The sequence below is a fragment of the Nerophis lumbriciformis genome, linkage group LG17, assembly GCF_033978685.3.
Source record: "Nerophis lumbriciformis linkage group LG17, RoL_Nlum_v2.1, whole genome shotgun sequence".
Taxonomy (NCBI): domain Eukaryota; kingdom Metazoa; phylum Chordata; class Actinopteri; order Syngnathiformes; family Syngnathidae; genus Nerophis; species Nerophis lumbriciformis.
Window position 1 is genome coordinate 27,538,594 of NC_084564.2, and position 18,002 is coordinate 27,556,595.

At 37.8% G+C, this 18,002-nt stretch overlaps 1 protein-coding gene across 4 annotated transcripts in view; it reads left to right on the forward strand.

The window, feature by feature from the left end:
• Positions 1-18,002, forward strand: part of arhgef12a (Rho guanine nucleotide exchange factor (GEF) 12a) — a 102,284-nt gene that overhangs the window by 62,722 nt on the left and 21,560 nt on the right. For 2 of the 4 annotated variants that reach the window (XM_061973000.2, XM_061972999.2), the window contains exons 4-11: positions 5,009-5,077; positions 11,078-11,176; positions 13,163-13,212; positions 13,373-13,430; positions 13,510-13,682; positions 13,791-13,910; positions 17,061-17,168; positions 17,290-17,424. In XM_061973000.2, coding sequence (XP_061828984.1) covers positions 5,009-5,077; positions 11,078-11,176; positions 13,163-13,212; positions 13,373-13,430; positions 13,510-13,682; positions 13,791-13,910; positions 17,061-17,168; positions 17,290-17,424 — 812 coding nt within the window. The remainder of the gene's footprint in view (positions 1-5,008; positions 5,078-11,077; positions 11,177-13,162; positions 13,213-13,372; positions 13,431-13,509; positions 13,683-13,790; positions 13,911-17,060; positions 17,169-17,289; positions 17,425-18,002) is intronic. The other 2 variants (XM_061973001.2, XM_061973002.2) reach the window with 2 other exon arrangements.

An 18,002-nucleotide genomic window follows, 5' to 3' on the forward strand; every position in this document is an offset into this window, starting at 1 on the left:
AGAGCCCTTGCAGTTTCACGTACGTTGGTGCAAATGAGGTCTGTGAAGTGTTTGGGTGGTTTGAACTCACAGCTTAAAAATCAGGACAGACAAAGCCTCCTACGCTTGATGAACTGCACTTTAAGTTTATGACAGAGTGAGGTTTTTGAGGGGGTTAGAAATAGTTCAAAAACCAGTTTGATTTGGTGACACTCCCTGTGGTATTTGTCATCCATCAGTGCAGTATGACTGAAGCTTCTGTAATCAAAACATCTAAAAAAAAAACCTCTACACCACATGGTGGATTATCCCAGTATGTTGCAACATCACTTAAGCAAAAACTAGTTTTTACAGTTTCCACACTGATGCAAAAAAATCTGTTCACTAACCATATATAAAAATGGTGATATATGAAAGTACAGTTTTGTTTCCCCCTACTCATTATTATTAATCTTAGTTTTGAATGTCTATTTAAATACATTTGGTCTAACTGCAGGTGCACTAGCTTATGTTTTAAAATGCCTTTATTGTATTACTGTATTATTATTTGAATTAAGTCTCAGAGTGGACCAATAGTGTATTGACAGTCTATTGGCAAGTATCAAGTCTGGCCGTGATGCTGGAATTTAGATAGTTTAAAAGTGTTTTTTGCATGCCCTGCTGAGAACATGACATTTTATGTGTCTGTAGCTTTAATGCTAATGAGCTGTCCACATATGTTTCCTTCAGTACAATAAGGGATCTTGGAGCCCCAAGATCCCTTATTGTACCCTCGATCTCCTTTTTACAAATAAACTTCTGACTGATACTTTATTTGTGATCACTCGACTGACACAGGTGGTTGCCAGCTTCGTTAATAAAATCACCTTTATTGTGGCACATAAACATTATGTGTTCATATCTTGAGTATCATTATCAAGTAGAGATGCCGATAAATGCGTTAAAATGTAATATCGGAAGTTATCAGTATCGTTTTTTTTATTATCGGTATTGTTTTTTTTTTTTTAATTTATTTTATTAAATCAACATGAAAAACACAAGATACACTTACAATTAGTGCACCATCCCAAAAAAACTCCCTCCCCCATTCACACTCATTCACACAAAAGGGTTGTTTCTTTCTGTTATTAATATTCTGGTTCCTACATTATATATCAATATATATCAATACAGTCTGCAAGGGATACAGTCCGTAAGCACACATGATTGTGCGTGCTGCTGGTCCACTAATAGTACTAACCTTTAACAGTTAATTTTACTAATTTTCATTAATTACTAGTTTCTATGTAGCTGTTTTTATATTGTTTTACTTTTTTTTTTATTCAAGAAAATGTTTTTAATTTATTTATCTTCTTTTATTGTATAACTTTTTTTTAAAAGTACCTTATCTTCACCATACCTGGTTGTCCAAATTAGGCATAATAATGTGTTAATTCCACGACTGTATATATCGGTTGATATCGGTATCGGTGATTAAAGAGTTGGACAATATCGGAATATCGGCAAAAGGCCATTATCGGACATCCCTATTATCAAGTATAATACTGCAGGACGAGATTAAACATGTTCCACACAGTAAGCATAAGCCAGGAGCAAACATGCTAATTGCTAAGCTAGCTTGAGACAAGAAATTTGTATTTGTTTAAATCAATTAATCAAAGTTTACTTCTATAGCCTTTAATCACCAATGTCTCAAAGGGCTGCACAAGCCACAGCGACATCCACGACTAAACATTCTGGAAATTATTCCTTTGACACAGGAGGATTTTGAGGAGTAAGACCAAAGTATTTAAATGAGTAGTATATTGTTTAGGTATTTTGTACTCTTGACTTAATTGTGATCATAGACGACGATAAGGAACTAGTCTGAATATTGTGTTGATATTGCTGCACTGTTAAAAGCGCTCATCATGAATATTTAAAACAAAAAATACAGTTATTACATGTGATCAGTACTGGAATCGGCCAATTTCACTCATGGAAGATCAATATTGGAATCGGCAGCATAAAAGCCGAATTGATACATACCGGTACCTAGTTTTCATGTTACTCAGAATAACCATCCACGCGTAAGACAGTTGGCGGAGGCATGGATGTCAACAACGTAGCAGAGATGGCAAGCACAATGGAAGCTAAACTAACAAAACCTGAAGAGGATTTGGTGCCAAAAAAAGGGAAGGACTCCTTTGTTTGGCTTTGGTTTGGATTGAAAGCAGGAAAACCACCAAAGAACGTTAGGCTACTTTACAAAACATGCCGCCAACAAATCGTTGCTTGCAGTTTAATCACATCAAATCTGTTTTCTATTACTTGAAGAACAGTATAGGGACATCATTAAAATGATTTGTCCTAATAAAATATGATGTCACTACTATGGTAGGGCTAACGCCACAAGTCCATAAATCAGTAGTGAAGCTTATGTCCTTATTTTCATCTATCAATGTATGCAGGAGTGTGGCGATCACGTAGTCTTTGCTGGCAAACATACAGCCAAAGAATCGTAGCGGTTCTGAAGTACAAACTGTGACTCCGGGTGGTTTCCTGGCTGACAGGAGCCACTGTTTTCAGTGATGGTACAGACCTAGTGGTCCAGCGCTATCATTTCCATGGTAGATCGCTTCGGCCCCCGTGTCGTCTCTGGCCAGCTTTTTGCACTCTATGGAAGCAACAGCAGGGGGAACTGCCCTGGATTTTCTTTGTGGCGAGTTTAGTTAGCTACTTGACACCACTAGCGTCTTCGTGGGCTTTTGAGGTTTGATGTGTTGTCGCCTGGTGTTTTCCCCCCTCCCCGAGTGTTTGCTGGGCTTTTGGTGCAGGTGGCACAAGGGATGTCTTTCTCTGAAGGAGAAAAAAAGTCCCGCACGATCAACGCTGTGTTGTTTACAATCTGAGCTCAGGGGGAGATTATGACCGCCGAACTCACTTACAGCGCAGTGTGGATAACCTTGCATCATTGGAGTGTTTGGTTTTAACCTTTTCAGTTATTTGAGGTATGTTTTACTGACTAATCAGATTTATTGATGTGAAGTCATAATTCCTATGTTGGAACAATATTATTGGGCCAATGATTATCATACATCCCTAGATTTAAGATTCTAGATTGTTTATTGTCATATGCACAGTTAAACGGACAGTTTGCCGGACAATGAAAATCTTACTTTGCTTGTCAGATTTTCATTGTACGGCAAACTCTATGTTTAACTAGGTGTCGGGATATAAAATTAGCGACAGCAGGATATATATTTTTGTTTATATCTCACCGCAGTAGACGCCATATCAGATGCAGCAATGTAACATGAAGGATTGGAACAGGGAAACATCAACGTTAGCAAAAGCAAGACTAGCTTAGCAATGTGAGCGACAATGCTAACATTATAGTCATATTTTCACAGCAGCATGTTAGGTTAAGCTATTTTCTGGAGAAAAACCAAATGATCAAACTCACATCTCCCCATGCCTGTACTGTTGGCAAAGCTTTTAAGATGTGTAGCGAAACCCAGGTGGAGCAAAGCAAACACACAACTTGGGAGGGTCTAGGTAGGGGCAGGTCAAAGGCGCTATCATGTCCATGAAATAGGAGGTTTGTCCTCCATGACGTTGTCAGAAAGTGACATTTGAGTGCCTTTTTTCAAAAGTAACTCAAAAACAAATGAGGAAGATCATAGATTATTTTCACGTTGGTGCTCATAAACAGGCTCTAGGGACACATGTTACTGTAATAACATAATTTGATAGTCTATTAGGGAACATTTAAAGTACACTAACAGTGTTGGCGCTAGGAATTTTATAAATGGGGTCCCAAGGACCTCATCAAGTCATAAAAATGGGGTCATGTTCAGTAGTGTTAATAGCATGGTGGATGTGCGGTTGGCTTTGTTAAAAACATAAATAACGATCGTCATTCCGATCAAAGAACTGTAGGGACCCACTGCCGGGTAAGGTGGAGGGTCTTACCCCCGACGATATATCGGCCCTGGAGGGAACGTATCTCCCGTACTCCTCGACCACAGTCTGGGAGCCGACAAGCAGGAAAGGTGTAACATGATGTTTCTTGGTGCCTGGGGTGGCTGGATCTTTGAAAATCAGTGCACCCGGTCGTAAAGGTGTTCTTTTCATTAGCCAGTTTACATGCCGTACAAAACATCTTTCCATCGTCATAAGTGAGCCATTTGCTGAAAAGTGGCTGCTGGAGCCACTTTTCATTGAAGCTTCGCTTCTTGGGTTTATTTCTCGCCATGACGAAAACAATAACACGAGGGAAGCTTATTACCGGAAATGCAGTATTTGTGATCGATAAAACTTTTGGCGAATCCCAAATATAAGAAATTGTACTGGAATATACATTACTTTGAAGTCGACCAATAATTAATAATAATTAATAATTTGATTAAAATATAAACAAAACAAAACAAAACACCGGCGGAAAGCGACAATCGATAAAAAAAAAACAAACAAGCAAATTGGGCGGGGGAAAGAAAAAAAATCTGCGTCTAGGTGACGCGCGGACTTCCGGAAATTCGATAGGATAGGATAGGATAGGACTTTATTGTCATTGCAACAAGTACAACAAAACTATGTTGTTATATCGGCTGAAATTTGCGTCCTTTTTTATTCAATGTGTAAAAAGACACAAAAAGTATTTTATTATGTTGCAGCTGTCGGTTGTGACCACTTAAGATTCAACATTTTCGAACATAGTGTATCTTGAGAACTTCTAGTCATTTAATTGCTGGATCCATTCTGAATCATTTTTACTCTTTTTTTTTTGTGCATTCATCACATCATACTCAACAGTAGGATGTTATCACTTTAGAGACTACACTCCTGTCTCTACAAGCCATTGTTCTGTTAAACAACCTGTGTCTTTATTTTGTTTATATTTATCTTTTTCTTTTCCCATGATCATTTTTTTCCCTCCCCTCATGATTTTCTATTTTTCCTTTCTCTATGTTGGTATGTATGTGTTTGTTTGTGTGCATGTGTTTTGTGTATGCCCGCCGTGCTGTCTGTGTGGTTGCGGGGCCGTTAGCAGACGCTCTGGTGGTGCAGAAGAGTGGCAGCAGCAGTTTGCTAGCAGAGGAGAAGCCTGAGTCCTGTGGTAAGGATGCTCTTGCTGGAATGGCTGGTGTGTGACATCACTACATGCTTTATATCAATATACACGCTGGTGTGACAATGCCTCGAAGGTGATTTATTTGTATATAGTCAGTATAACTGCATTTTTCTCTTTTTGGGGAGATGCCAACTCTCGATTTCCTGGAAAGGGCCCGGAGGCAAAAATAACCACAATGTTCAACATTACGTAAATCCAATAGATTCTTAAGATTTCAGTACAACACACAATGCATCTATTTGTTTACTTTAAATTGTAATTTATATTACTAATGTTAGGAGTGTAGTGTACTAAAGCGCCTCCTGGTAATATGGAGGGTGGGCATCTATGCTGGAAATGATCAGAACCTTTTAGTCATACAATTTGGAAAACCTTCCAACATTTTGAGGATAAAAATGCATGCGTCTTGTCACATTAGACATCAGTGCATTTGGCAGGACAACAGCATTATAACACATTTTGACCTACTCAGTGTCCGCCCTGAGATCGGTAGGTTGTGAGTTCAAACCCCGGCCGAGTCATACCAAACCCTAAAAAAAATGGGACCCATTACCTCCCTGCTTGGCACTCAGCATCAAGGGTTGGAATTGGGGGTTAAATCCCCAAAAATGATTCCCGGGCGCGGCCACCGCTGCTGCTCACTACTCCCCTCACCTCCCAGGGGGTGATCAAGAGTGATGGTTCAAATGCAGATAATAATTTCGCCACACCTCGTGTTGGTGTGTGACAATCATAGGTACTTTAACTTTTTAACTTTTTGCTATTGTCCCACAAATTATTGCTGATAAACGATGTAATTGTCAGGATTTGTTGAGAGCAAATTACGCACTAATGTAATCCTGATAAAAAATACATTAATTATGCAAGCAAACCCTTTTAAACGCAATAAACTCTTATTTCTAATTACCACTGTAGTAATTGGCAGGTCAAAAACTTTTATTTTCTAAAATAAGCAAACAAGGAAAAGATTCTCAATATTTTTTTTTAGCAAAAATTAAGTCCAGTTTTTTTTGGTTGTGTGGTTTGTTTTGTTGCCTTTTTTTGTTGTTGTTGCCACATCTTTTCAACAAATTCGACCGACTAGATCATTTTTCTGTGTTGATGGGCTCATGTTGCTTATGAATTATTCCCACACAAGGACATCTTTGATGAGCTTCTCACTATAGAGTATTGTCCGTGCATCTTGTGCATGTGAGCTAGTGGTCCCGCCTCTGCCCACTGAGACAAAGATTGTGGATGACTGACAAGAGGGTTCACTCAGTTCATTTAATCCTGCAATTAAATATACACATCCAGGTGCTGAGAGCTACAGATAGTAAACCCTCTTCCACCCTGATTGAAAGCGACAGGCCAAGACAACAAACACACACACAGACAAGGCAATTTTTTCCATGACGGCAAAGTAATCAAGTTAATTTTCTTTTATCGTTCCCTGAATTAATTTATCAGCCCAGGCCTAAACAGCGTACGGCATTAACGTATGAAAGGTTTGACATTTTGTCACCTTTTTTTGGAGTGTCCAGCGAACATTTAGTGGCAAAATCATGTTTACGCTTGAACGAAAATATTACTTCTGCTCCTCATTCTTGGCATTAAAGTTAATGAGAGTTTTAACATATTATTGCAGTGGTTCATATCTTTTTACTCTTGTATGGCCATTAATGTCAAATCGTGATTAAACAGTTCACATTTTTATGATGACAGCAGCTTCTGTATATACAGTAGGGTTGTACGGTATACGGGTATTAGTATAGTACCGCAATACTAATGAATCATATTCGGTACTATATCGCCTCTAAAAAGTACCGGTGAATAAAGTACGTTTCTTACAAGTATCAAATAGCTAAACATGCTTCACTACACACCGTAGCTCACCGGCGTCACAATGTAAACAAACGCCATTGGTGGATCTACACCTGACATCCACTATAATGATACCAAGTACGGGAGCGTATCTAGTCGATACTACGATGATTACATCTATATTTTTTATCGTCACAAAATCTTTTTTCGTTTTTTTTAAATTTATATTATGTTTATAAACTCAGGAAATACGTCCCTGGACACAAGAGGACTTTGAATATGACCAATGTATGATCCTGTAACTACTTGGTATCGGATTGATAACTAAATTTGTGGTATCATCCAAAACTAATGTAAAGTATCAAACAACAGAAGAATACATTATTATTGCATTTTAACAGAAGTGTATATCGAACATGTTAAACGGAAAATAAACAGATATTAACAGTAAATGAACTAGGTATCTTCACCATACCTGGTTGTCCAAATTAGGCATAATAATGTGTTAATTCCACGACTGTATATATCGGTTGATATCGGTATCGGTTGATATCGGTATCGGTAATTTAAGAGTTGGACAATATCGGAATATCGGATATGGCAAAAAGCCATTATCGGACATCCCTAGTTTCCAATTTGAAAAAGGACACGGCTAGAATCATCAACATGCATTATCACGATTAGGGCTGCAACTAACGATTAATTTGATAATCGATTAATCTGTCGATTATTACTTCGACAAACTACATTTTTATCCTTTTCCCGTATTTTATTGAAAAAAACAGCATACTGGCACCATGTTCTGGACATTGAGGATGCAGCATACAGCAATAATAACACAGAAATGTAACTCATCAGAACTGAATCAGATATTGTACACGTTTCTGTTGTGAATAATAAAGGATTCATTTTAGGCTGCCTCTGAATAATAGCATGAAATATTCCAGCACCTTCATAACATTTAGTTATACTAAAGCATCACTCAAATCTAAATATATTTATATAGCTTTATCGGGCCCGGCTACATTGATCCATTATGAAACAAACCTGAGATATTACTGTCCGTTACGTTTATTTCGAAATTGGTAACCGTGCATTTTCTCACTCAAAATGGAGTCAAATGTGCCGGAGACACATTATCAGCCCCGCGTTGCAAAAAGGCATAACGTTAACGTTACTCACAAATAAGCTGAACTCATGAATGCCTGTTGCCACTATGGACTTAAAAAGTTACGTACCGTGAGTTCCCTTCATCCATGGCTCCAACATGTTTCCTTTTCAGGTGCTCCTGAAGCAATGTTGTACTTCCGTGCCATTTTGCAGGAAACGGTCTTCTTTGAAGTCTTTAAAGTAAAGTGTTCCCACACTTTTGACGACTTAGGTCGTACACTTTTCTCCATTGAAACATCCATCCATCCATCCATTTTCTACCGCTTATTCCCTTTGGGGTCGCGGGGGGCGCTGGAGCCTATCTCAGCTACAATCGGGCGGAAGGTGGGGTACACCCTGGACAAGTCGCCACTTCATCGCAGGGCCAACACAGATAGACAGACAACATTCACACTCACATCCACACACTAGGGCCAATTTAGTGTTGCCAATCAACTTATCCCCAGGTGCATGTCTTTGGAAGTGGGAGGAAGCCAGAGTACCCGGAGGGAACCCACGCAGTCACGGGGAGAACATGCAAACTCCACACAGAAAGATCCCGAGCCCGGGATTGAACCTAAGACTACTCAGGACCTTCGTATTGTGAGGCAGATAACCTCAAAATGTTTTTCTGCTTAACTATCCGTACTGTTTTCCTGCGCCATTTTTCTAATGTTTCCAGCAAAGGAGACTGCGTCGTCACGTGAGCTGCACAAGACACATCATTGGCTGGCTTACCTCCACCTCATGAGACGTAGCCTCAGCGCCGCCCTGGCGCTGTTTTGTACTGTTTTTGTACTTATTTTGATTATTGTTTCTCAGCTGTTTGTAAATGTTGCAGTTTATAAATAAAGGTTTATTTAAAAAAATAAAAATAATAATAAAAAAATAAAAATAAAATTAAAAAAAGCCTCCGCGCATGCGCTTAGCATAGTTCCAACGAATTGATGACTAAATGAATCGGCAACTATTTTTATAATCGATTTAATCGATTAGTTGTTGCAGCCCTAATCACGATATAACCTTAGTACTAAAAGCTCTATTGTCTGCCAAGTTGATATAATTCATATCATATATCGTGCAACTCTAAGCAGCAAAATTTGTGAATGTAAAATAGTTGACTACTGTCATTCGTGATATTTTTTTATAAATGCAGTATTGTTTGTTTTGGTATACTGAAAGTAAGGATGTACTTTTAATGGTAGGAACATTTTATGTTATGGTTTTTTTGACCAAAATGATCACCGTTGATATTATCGCGGTGGTGTTAAATCTGCTGAAAAAGTACTTATACTACAATGAAATCTTTCCACAGCTTTGTTTTTAACATGCTGTCAAAAAACACCTTTGTCTCTTTTTCTTTGAGTATAGAACAATCACCCTGAGCGACACTTAAGAGGGAGCCCCGCTTGTAGGTTCAATGTGCACAATTGAACAGCTTCGTTGCTCAGTCAGCAATATTTGTATTGAAGTTTAGATTGGGGTATGTTGTTTTTTAAAGGGAAAAGACATAAAAGGCTCTTTTTTCACGGTAGGGAATTTAAGCTACTGAGCCGGCGCTTGTCAGCCTTTGAGTTTATCAAAGTGCAGTTATTAATCTTGTTTTTTTTGATCATTTTGATTTAAATTGATTATTTTATTTCCCTAACTGGGAGGCTAGAGACCACTGTTATTCTTTTTTGAATGTATAGTTTCCTCTTGGCAGCTGGTACTGCAATTTAAATTTTGTACAAAACATGTTGAAGTACCGGTACATTGATTTTAAATACTTGACGGTTTGAAACAGGTTTCAATAAAGAAGTGAGTTTAAATGTAAATGTTTTCGCTTTATTGTGTTATCAAATAAGTATAGAGAATTTGGGAAATTCATAGGAAATTTATAGTATAGTGACGAGTCGACCCTAACGTGTAATTTACCTTGATAATCCTGTGAGGGAATTTATGGGGAAATTGACTTCAGAATTTGTATTTCCATTTTCATTATCCATACATTATTCCATCCGTATCTGTGTGTTATTCTTGTCAGAGATTTGGTAGAAAGATGCTAAAGTGTAATGTAAGGTTGCTCTGTTGTAAAGCCTGGCTGGCTTCCTTCTCTTTTGTGATGCATAGGCTGAGTGTGCTATATCAGTTTTAAATGTCAGCTTTGTCCCGAGAGTGCATTTTTGTTGTGTTTCAGCAAAAGGTGCCGATAAAAGATCAGTTAAAGCTCCTAAATAATGCATTAGTTCAGATGGATTGGCCGGATCAATAACCATGTCAGCACTCCCGCTCCTTAACGTTTTATAAACCCTGACCTAAACCACAGTTAAGCACAGAAAGCAAGATCAACATCGAGAGGTAAAATCACACCAGCTCTTTTCGCTCTTATGGCTTAATAACTTTGACACCCCTGCCTTGTCCTTTCCCTTCCCCCCCGTTTAGCTCCCCAGCCCTGTTTAGCCTAGACTCTCCTGTCCTCCCCCCAGCCTGGGGCTTTTCCCTTCTCCAAACCTCTCTCCCATCTATTAGCTTCCATTCCTTCCACTCGACAGCCCCCCAACACCCTTATTGATCCTTTGCCTCTCCGGTTGATGCTGCACTGGGCAAGAAATGTCAGTCACAACAAGAAAGTAGTTCAAGGGTCAGACAATAACATGCTACTAGCTCAAAATGCAGATTTTCTGGCTTTGTAACAAATCTTTATAACATTTTTGCACTGTTTTGTCCTGTCAGTACAGTTATTATCACCCAGGCATTAGATAAGCCGTAATCGAATGAAACCATGCGTTAAGAAACCGAAAATAATGGTTTCTCCCTTAAAATGTTTATTATGTAGCAAAGTTCCAACCATTTCCTGTCAAAAAGACATGGTGCAGCTGTTCTCGCTACACACACACACACCCACACAACATAATACAAACGCAATCGTGTTAAGTGATAGCATGAAAACTGCAAGCTATTTTGCAATTTTAGCATGATACTGTTTTTATGTGTGTGACTTTTCATACAAGTGTTAGCTTTTTGACTTTTCTTTCCTGTCTCACTTTGCAGGTCTGGTCCAGCGATGTGTAATCATCCAGAAAGACGAAAATGGCTTCGGGCTCACAGTCAGCGGTGACAACCCCGTGTTTGTGCAGCTTGTCAAAGAAGGTGAGGTCTCAACTCTTTCCTCATTAAAGCTTCTCTCTTGCACTTCATTTGTTGCTGCTGACTGTGTATTTCCTGAGAGAAGCTGCGCTATTTTTTTTTAAAGATGGGACTTTTTGACAGGATGTGCGGTCACTGGCATAGTGTGTTGCTGACTGGGGAGGATGGTGTGGGTTGTTATCAGGTTACAAAGAGAGAACTGTCATCACCGCTCGGCATTGTTTAACGCTCTTTGTTTGGCTGCTGTTTCGCTCTCTGACTCAACACGTAGGGACTGTTTAGGCTTTTCACGAGACCGTTTATATTTAAAAATTAATATAAAAAAAAAACATGCCGCTTTGGACGAGCTCACACAATAGACACTTTTTGTGAGTACAAAAGTTTCAAAGTACAAATTATAACTGGTAGATGCAGTGTAGCGGTACAGTATCTTTACTGTGACGCACTTCTTCCATAACTGAAATTGGCACCCCAAATATATACGGTTTCTATGTAACTTAGTGTTTTTCTAAATCAGTGTTTTTCAACCTTTTTTGAGCCAAGGCACATTTTTTTCATTGACGAAATGCAGAGGCACACCACCAGCAGAAAACATTAAAAAATGAAACTCAGTAGCCGATATTGACAATAAAAACTTGTTCTCGCAATTGTTGGATATGACTTTAAAGCATAACCAAGCATGCATCAATATAGCTCTTGTCTCAAAGTAGGTGTACTGTCACCACCTGTCACATCATCCCCTGACTTACTTTAACTCTTTTGGTGTTTTCCTGTGTGTAGTGTTTTAGTTCTTGTCTTGCGCTCCTATTTTGGTGGCTTTTTGTCTTTTTTTGGTATTTTTCTGTAGCAGTGTCATTTCTTCCTTTGAGCGATATTTCCTGCACTTACTTTGTTTTAGCAATCAAGAATATTTCAGTTGTTTTTATCCTTCTTTGTGGGGACATTGTTGATTGTCATGTCATGTTCGGATGTACATTGTGGACGACGTCTTTGCTCCACAGTAAGTCTTTGCTGTCGTCCAGCATTCTGTTTTTTTCTCCTTTGCAGCCAGTTCAGTTTTAGTTTCGTTCTGCATAGCCTTCCCTAAGCTTCAATGCCTTTTCTTAGTGGGCACTCACCTTTTGTTTATTTTTGGTTTAAGAATTAGACACTTTTTAACCTGCACGCTGCCTCCCACTGTTTCCGACATCTCCAAAGCAATTAGCTACCGGCTGCCACCTACTGATATGAAAGAGTATTACACAGTTACTCTGCCGAGCTCTAGACAGCACCGACACTCAACAACAACACATCATTTGCAGACTATAATTACTGGTTTGCAAAAAATATTTTTAACCCAAATAGGTGAAACTAGATAATCTCCCACGGCACACCAGACTGTATCTCACGGCACACTAGTGTGCCCCGGCACAGTGGTTGAAAAACAATGTTCTAAATACACCTTTGGATAAGACAAGGAGGCCTAACACCTTGTGCACTCATGCGTGCAACGTGGTATGCAAACTATTCTGTCTTCAGGCTTTTTTGCAGCTCGGTGTAAATAAAAATTATTTCAATTTGTCTTTCCAAAATAATAACCCCAAAAAGAAACAATACTATAAAAACGATCGATGTGCACCGAGAACTGCGCTACCTGTCTCATCTGTACTATTGAGTGTTGTTGTGACGTTCTGTACATATCAAGCAAGCAGTGTTTCTATTCCACACATTTATAATGACAGCAGTCATTCTTCTTGCCAGCACTTATCTATCATTCGAGCCACTGTAAAAAAAAAAACTGTTTCAGCTGACAAAAGTCATAATAAACCTGTCTCACACTGTAACTAAATCCCTTTGTTTGCTGTGGAGCTGTGAAACAGGTCCGTCATGAAATATAACCATTCTTATGGTACTCAAAACAGTTGCTTTGGTTTGTCGGGTAGTATTTTCTTGTTGGCAACAATTTGTCTTTCGATTACTTTAATTCTGTGACGACTGTGTGTTTGCCAGATGGGGCTGCAATGCGGGCAGGTGTTCAGACAGGAGATAGGATCATCAAGGTAATGATTGTCTGCCTCTCTTTTTATGCTCAAGTCAAATGTTTTGTTGCCCGAGGCCAAAACAGACTGTTGGCTGCCACCTTCTGGCCAATCATCACTGTTGAATATTAGCTAGATAAGCTTGTGTATTAATGGCCATGCTACAAATGATGCCTTACAGGTTAATGGGACTCTTGTTACACATTCAAACCACATTGAAGTGGTGAAGCTTATCAAATGTAAGTCCTTTGTCTTCTTCTAATATTAAAAAGTATGCTACTTTTAAGCAATAACCGAATGTTGATTTCCCGGTTCTAGCGGGCTCCTATGTGGCTCTCACCGTACTGGGTCGCCCTCCGGGGCTCACCCAGATCCCACTGTCTGAAGCCGAGTCTGAAATGCTGGGCGTTAGCATTTCCTCCCCAAACTCTCCAGCAACAGAGCGCCCATACAGTCCTCACGACCGCCTCACCTCCACACAACCTCAATGGGTGCTTATGAATTACTTAACATGCTTTGCACCGATACAGAATGATTTAAAAGCCTCTTCTGCTTGTACTGCATTATTTGGACTGTACATCTCTTGTTGTCCTGTCTAGGCAATGAAGGAGGAGTATGGCAGAAACCCCTCCCCCAAACTACTGAAAGACAGCCAGGAAGCTAAGAAATACATTCCACAGCCGCAGGGTCAGCTCCTCACGTCCACTGGCGCAACTCAGGTAGCACAGATCGCACTTGCTTCCCGAAAAATAAACAGTCTGGTGTCAAGTAGGCATCAGCAACATCCGTAAGGTCTTTGTATCATTGAGAGTAGAGCAGGCTCCAGACCAACATTAATCCTGATCTTATTTGAGGATTAAGAACCTGTGGAAAGCTACTTTATTGTGTCTGTGCCATCTTTGTATGCAGTATATCCTTGTGTCATGTAAACACTTGTTTATTTCACTATATGGTCAATTTCGCTATTATCAGCGCTGTTTCACTCATAACTCCACAGAAGGGTTATACAACTAGATTGTTTTGGGGGCCAGATTTCCAGAAAGCCTAAGGACCGGGGGGCTGGACTTCTCCTTGCACTATTAGTCTTATTTTGCATATTCCGGAGAACCAGGGTCCTCTACAGTAGACATTTGGTTTTGGTTTATTTATTTTGTCAGAGATATGTATTACTGTAGTGTAAGACCCATCAGAGATATTTGTAAGAAATAGATCACTTGAACGCTTTGAGAGAAGACTTAAATAAACAAAAATGGTATGAAGTGTACAAAGATGATGTTAATAATGCATACAACTCATTTATGAAAATATTGAATCATCTGTTCGACAAGAATTGTAAAAAAAAAAAAAAATCTAAATTCGAGGCAATGGCAGAAGAAATTTTATTTAGAAACCTTGGATAAAAAATGCTTGCAAGAAAAAAAATCTTTTGTATAGAACGTTTTTAAAATCAAGAACAAAAGACTCAGAAGAGAGGTACAAAAATATAAAAACAAATTGATATGGATTATGAGAAAACATAAAAATGAATACTATAGTCAATTGCTAGACAACAATAAAGACAACATAAAAGGTACATGGGGAATAATTAACAGGGTTCTAAAAAAAGAAAAAGCACAACTTAAAATTCCAAATCATTTCAGTAAAGATAATAAAGATGTTTACGACAAAGATGATGTAGTAAATGATTTTAATAATTTCTTTGGCTAAATTAATACCGAAAATTAAAGTCGATAATAAAATTGGAGAATTTATGATAGATAATATAAACAGGATTTTCTCTTGATAAAGTAGACACGATTGAAATATTGCAAACTGTGAAGCAGTGTCCAAATAAGACCTCAAATGATTGTGTAGACATTAATATGACTTTTGTAAAGTGTATCTTATATTTAGTTATTGAACCATTTGTAATTTATTGTTCATGAAAGGGATATTTCCAGACCGTATGAAAATTGCTAAAGTAATATGACTTTACAAATTACAGACCAATATCACAGCTGCCACAGTTCTCAAAGATCTTAGAGAAATTGTTTGCTTTCAGGTTAAATAAATGTATTAATAGATGTATCATTTTAGGTAACAGTCAGTATGGGTTTCATCCCAATCACTCAAGTTCAACAACAACAGCAATAATTGATTTGGGAAAAGACATGTCAACTGCAATAGATAGAAAACAATATTTAGTAAGTAATTTTGTAGACCTTCAAAAAGCGTTTGGTATGCTCGATCATAAGTTATTATTGGACAAACTGTACAAATATGGAATAAGAGGAGTGGCTCATGAGTGGGTCCAAAGTTACTTCAAGGACAGAACACAGTTTGTGGAAGTTAACAACTGGAAGTCTGCCTTACATCATATTAGTTGTGGAGTACCACCAGGAACAGTCCTTGGACCAATACTGTTTCTCATGTAGGTCAATAGTATTACCATGGTTTCCAAACTGTTTAAGTATATTTTATTTGCGGACGACACAGCCTTATTAATTTATTCAGGACAAAATATTACAGATGTGTTATAGGTGGTTGAAAAGGAATTCATCAAAATTAAAAGATGGTTTGATGTAAGTAGATTATCCTTGAATACTAGTAAAACTAAATTTATGATTTTTTGAAATAGTTTGAAACGTGTGGATGGCTCATTATTTGTTGAAGGAGTTGAGATTCAAAGAACACAAGAGATCAAGTTTGTGGGTGTTATGATTGATGAACATTTGTCCTGGCAATCACATATAAATGATACAAAGGCTGAAGTATCTAAAATTATTGCTATTTTACACAAAGTGAAGGAATTGCTAAATCAAAAAGCATTGTATATTTTGTATAACTCACAGATTGTTCCATATCTAACATACTGTATTGAAGTGTGGGGTAGTGCCTGTAAAACATATTTAAATCCAGTCTCCTTTCTGCAGAAAGGAGCTGTAAGAATCATCACTGGAAATGCATACAGGGAACCCACAAAGCCAATATTCAAACAGTTAAACTTATTACAATTTAATGAACTGGCAGAGTATAATATCCTAAAAATTATGTACAAAACACATGCAACAATTCTACCAAACAACATTCAAAACAGTTTTGTAAAAAGACAAAGTCATTATAATCTGAAAGGAACTGAAATCTTTAATGCATTTAGATTTAGAACAGTGATAATGGAAATAAGTATTTTAATCAAAGGTGTTGGTTTATGGAACAATCTTGACAGTTGAATAAAACAATGTAAATCTCCTTTTGTATTTAAAAAAAAAAAAAAATCATGATGATTAAAAGATAAGACTGAAAATAATATTTTTTTCAGGATTGATTTAATTGTTGTAAAATGGAAATATGGCTTTGTAGTTGCCATCATTGAAAGTCAATTGTTGTATTTGTGAAAATAGGGGGCAGATATTAAAAGTTTTTAACTTCTTTCTGCTCCTTTTCATTCATATTTTACCTTAATGTTATGTTGATTGATTGATATTTATTTTATTCCTTTGTTTGATTTTTTATGAATAAAGTAAATAAATGAACTGAACTGAACTGAAAGGTTAAAATGTCAAAGCAAGGATCTGCCAATGTGTTTGCAGTGGTCCAAGTTCCTCTATACAACAGGAGAACTCTAGTGTTTTTAGGAATTTGCTGCAAAAATGTTTGTCTCCCAAGTTTTGATCTGAACTCGGGGGCCGGTATGGTGTCTATCCCGCCAGTTGAATAACCCTGTACCTAACCTACTGTACTTCCTTTTTTCTTACACCCCCCCCCCCTTTTATTTCCTGTTTCTTGCATCCTGCATACAGCCTTCGCTTTGTATTCTTGTAGATATCCTAGCCTTTGTTGTGATGTTGGCCTATTCCATTTATCACAAATATGTCTCCATGCACATGTAGGAGGCTGCCCCAGGTGGAGATGCAGATGACGGTAGCATGTTTGAGACTGAGCACACTCCTGCCTCGGTGGGAGACCGAAGTGCTGACATGTCCTGGAGCAGCACCCCTGTAAGTCATCATTGCCAATCCTAATTACACAATTAATTCAGAGCAATTATATGTCCTGTGCTTCCTACAGTCTGTGATGTTTAGGTGTTCATTTGTGAGTTATGATACATGCAATCAACAGATTTCTTCGGGATTGGGTCTCGGATCCCCAGAGAGTTTCTGCCAGAGAGAATTGTCCTACCCCAGCCCAAAGAGCACACCAAGGAACAGCTTCAACTCCTGCCACTCCCCGGAGACAGAGGATGCCACTGACCTGGTAGTCATACATGTTTGCCTTGTTCATTTTCTTTGTCACATATATTTATGTCCAAATGGTAGTCAACGTAATATTGGCACATATTAGGCCTGGGCAAAATGGCCTGAAAATAAAATTTAGAATTTTTCACAAAAAATGTGATTTACAGTTTTATCACATTGTTTTTCGTACATTTTAAAGAAACACATATTAAACACATATCAATGACCAATAATTCAAAATAAGTTTTGCTTTTATTTAGAGGTGACCTTTGATGAATTTCATCTTTTCTGACTCATAAATTAGACTTAGACTTAGACTTCCTTTTTATTGTCATTCAAATTTGAACTTTACAGCACAGATAAGAACGACATTTTGTTACATAAGCTCATGGTAGTGTAGGATAAAAAAGCAATAAGGTGCATATATAAATAAATAAATATATATAAATAATATATATAATATATATATAAAATAAATAAATATATATAAATAAATAAATAGATTACTTTACAAATAAATATATTGCACTTTTTCACATGCGTCCACGTTTATGGATGTACGTTATATTGTCTTTTTTATTCCAGCGAGTTAATCCA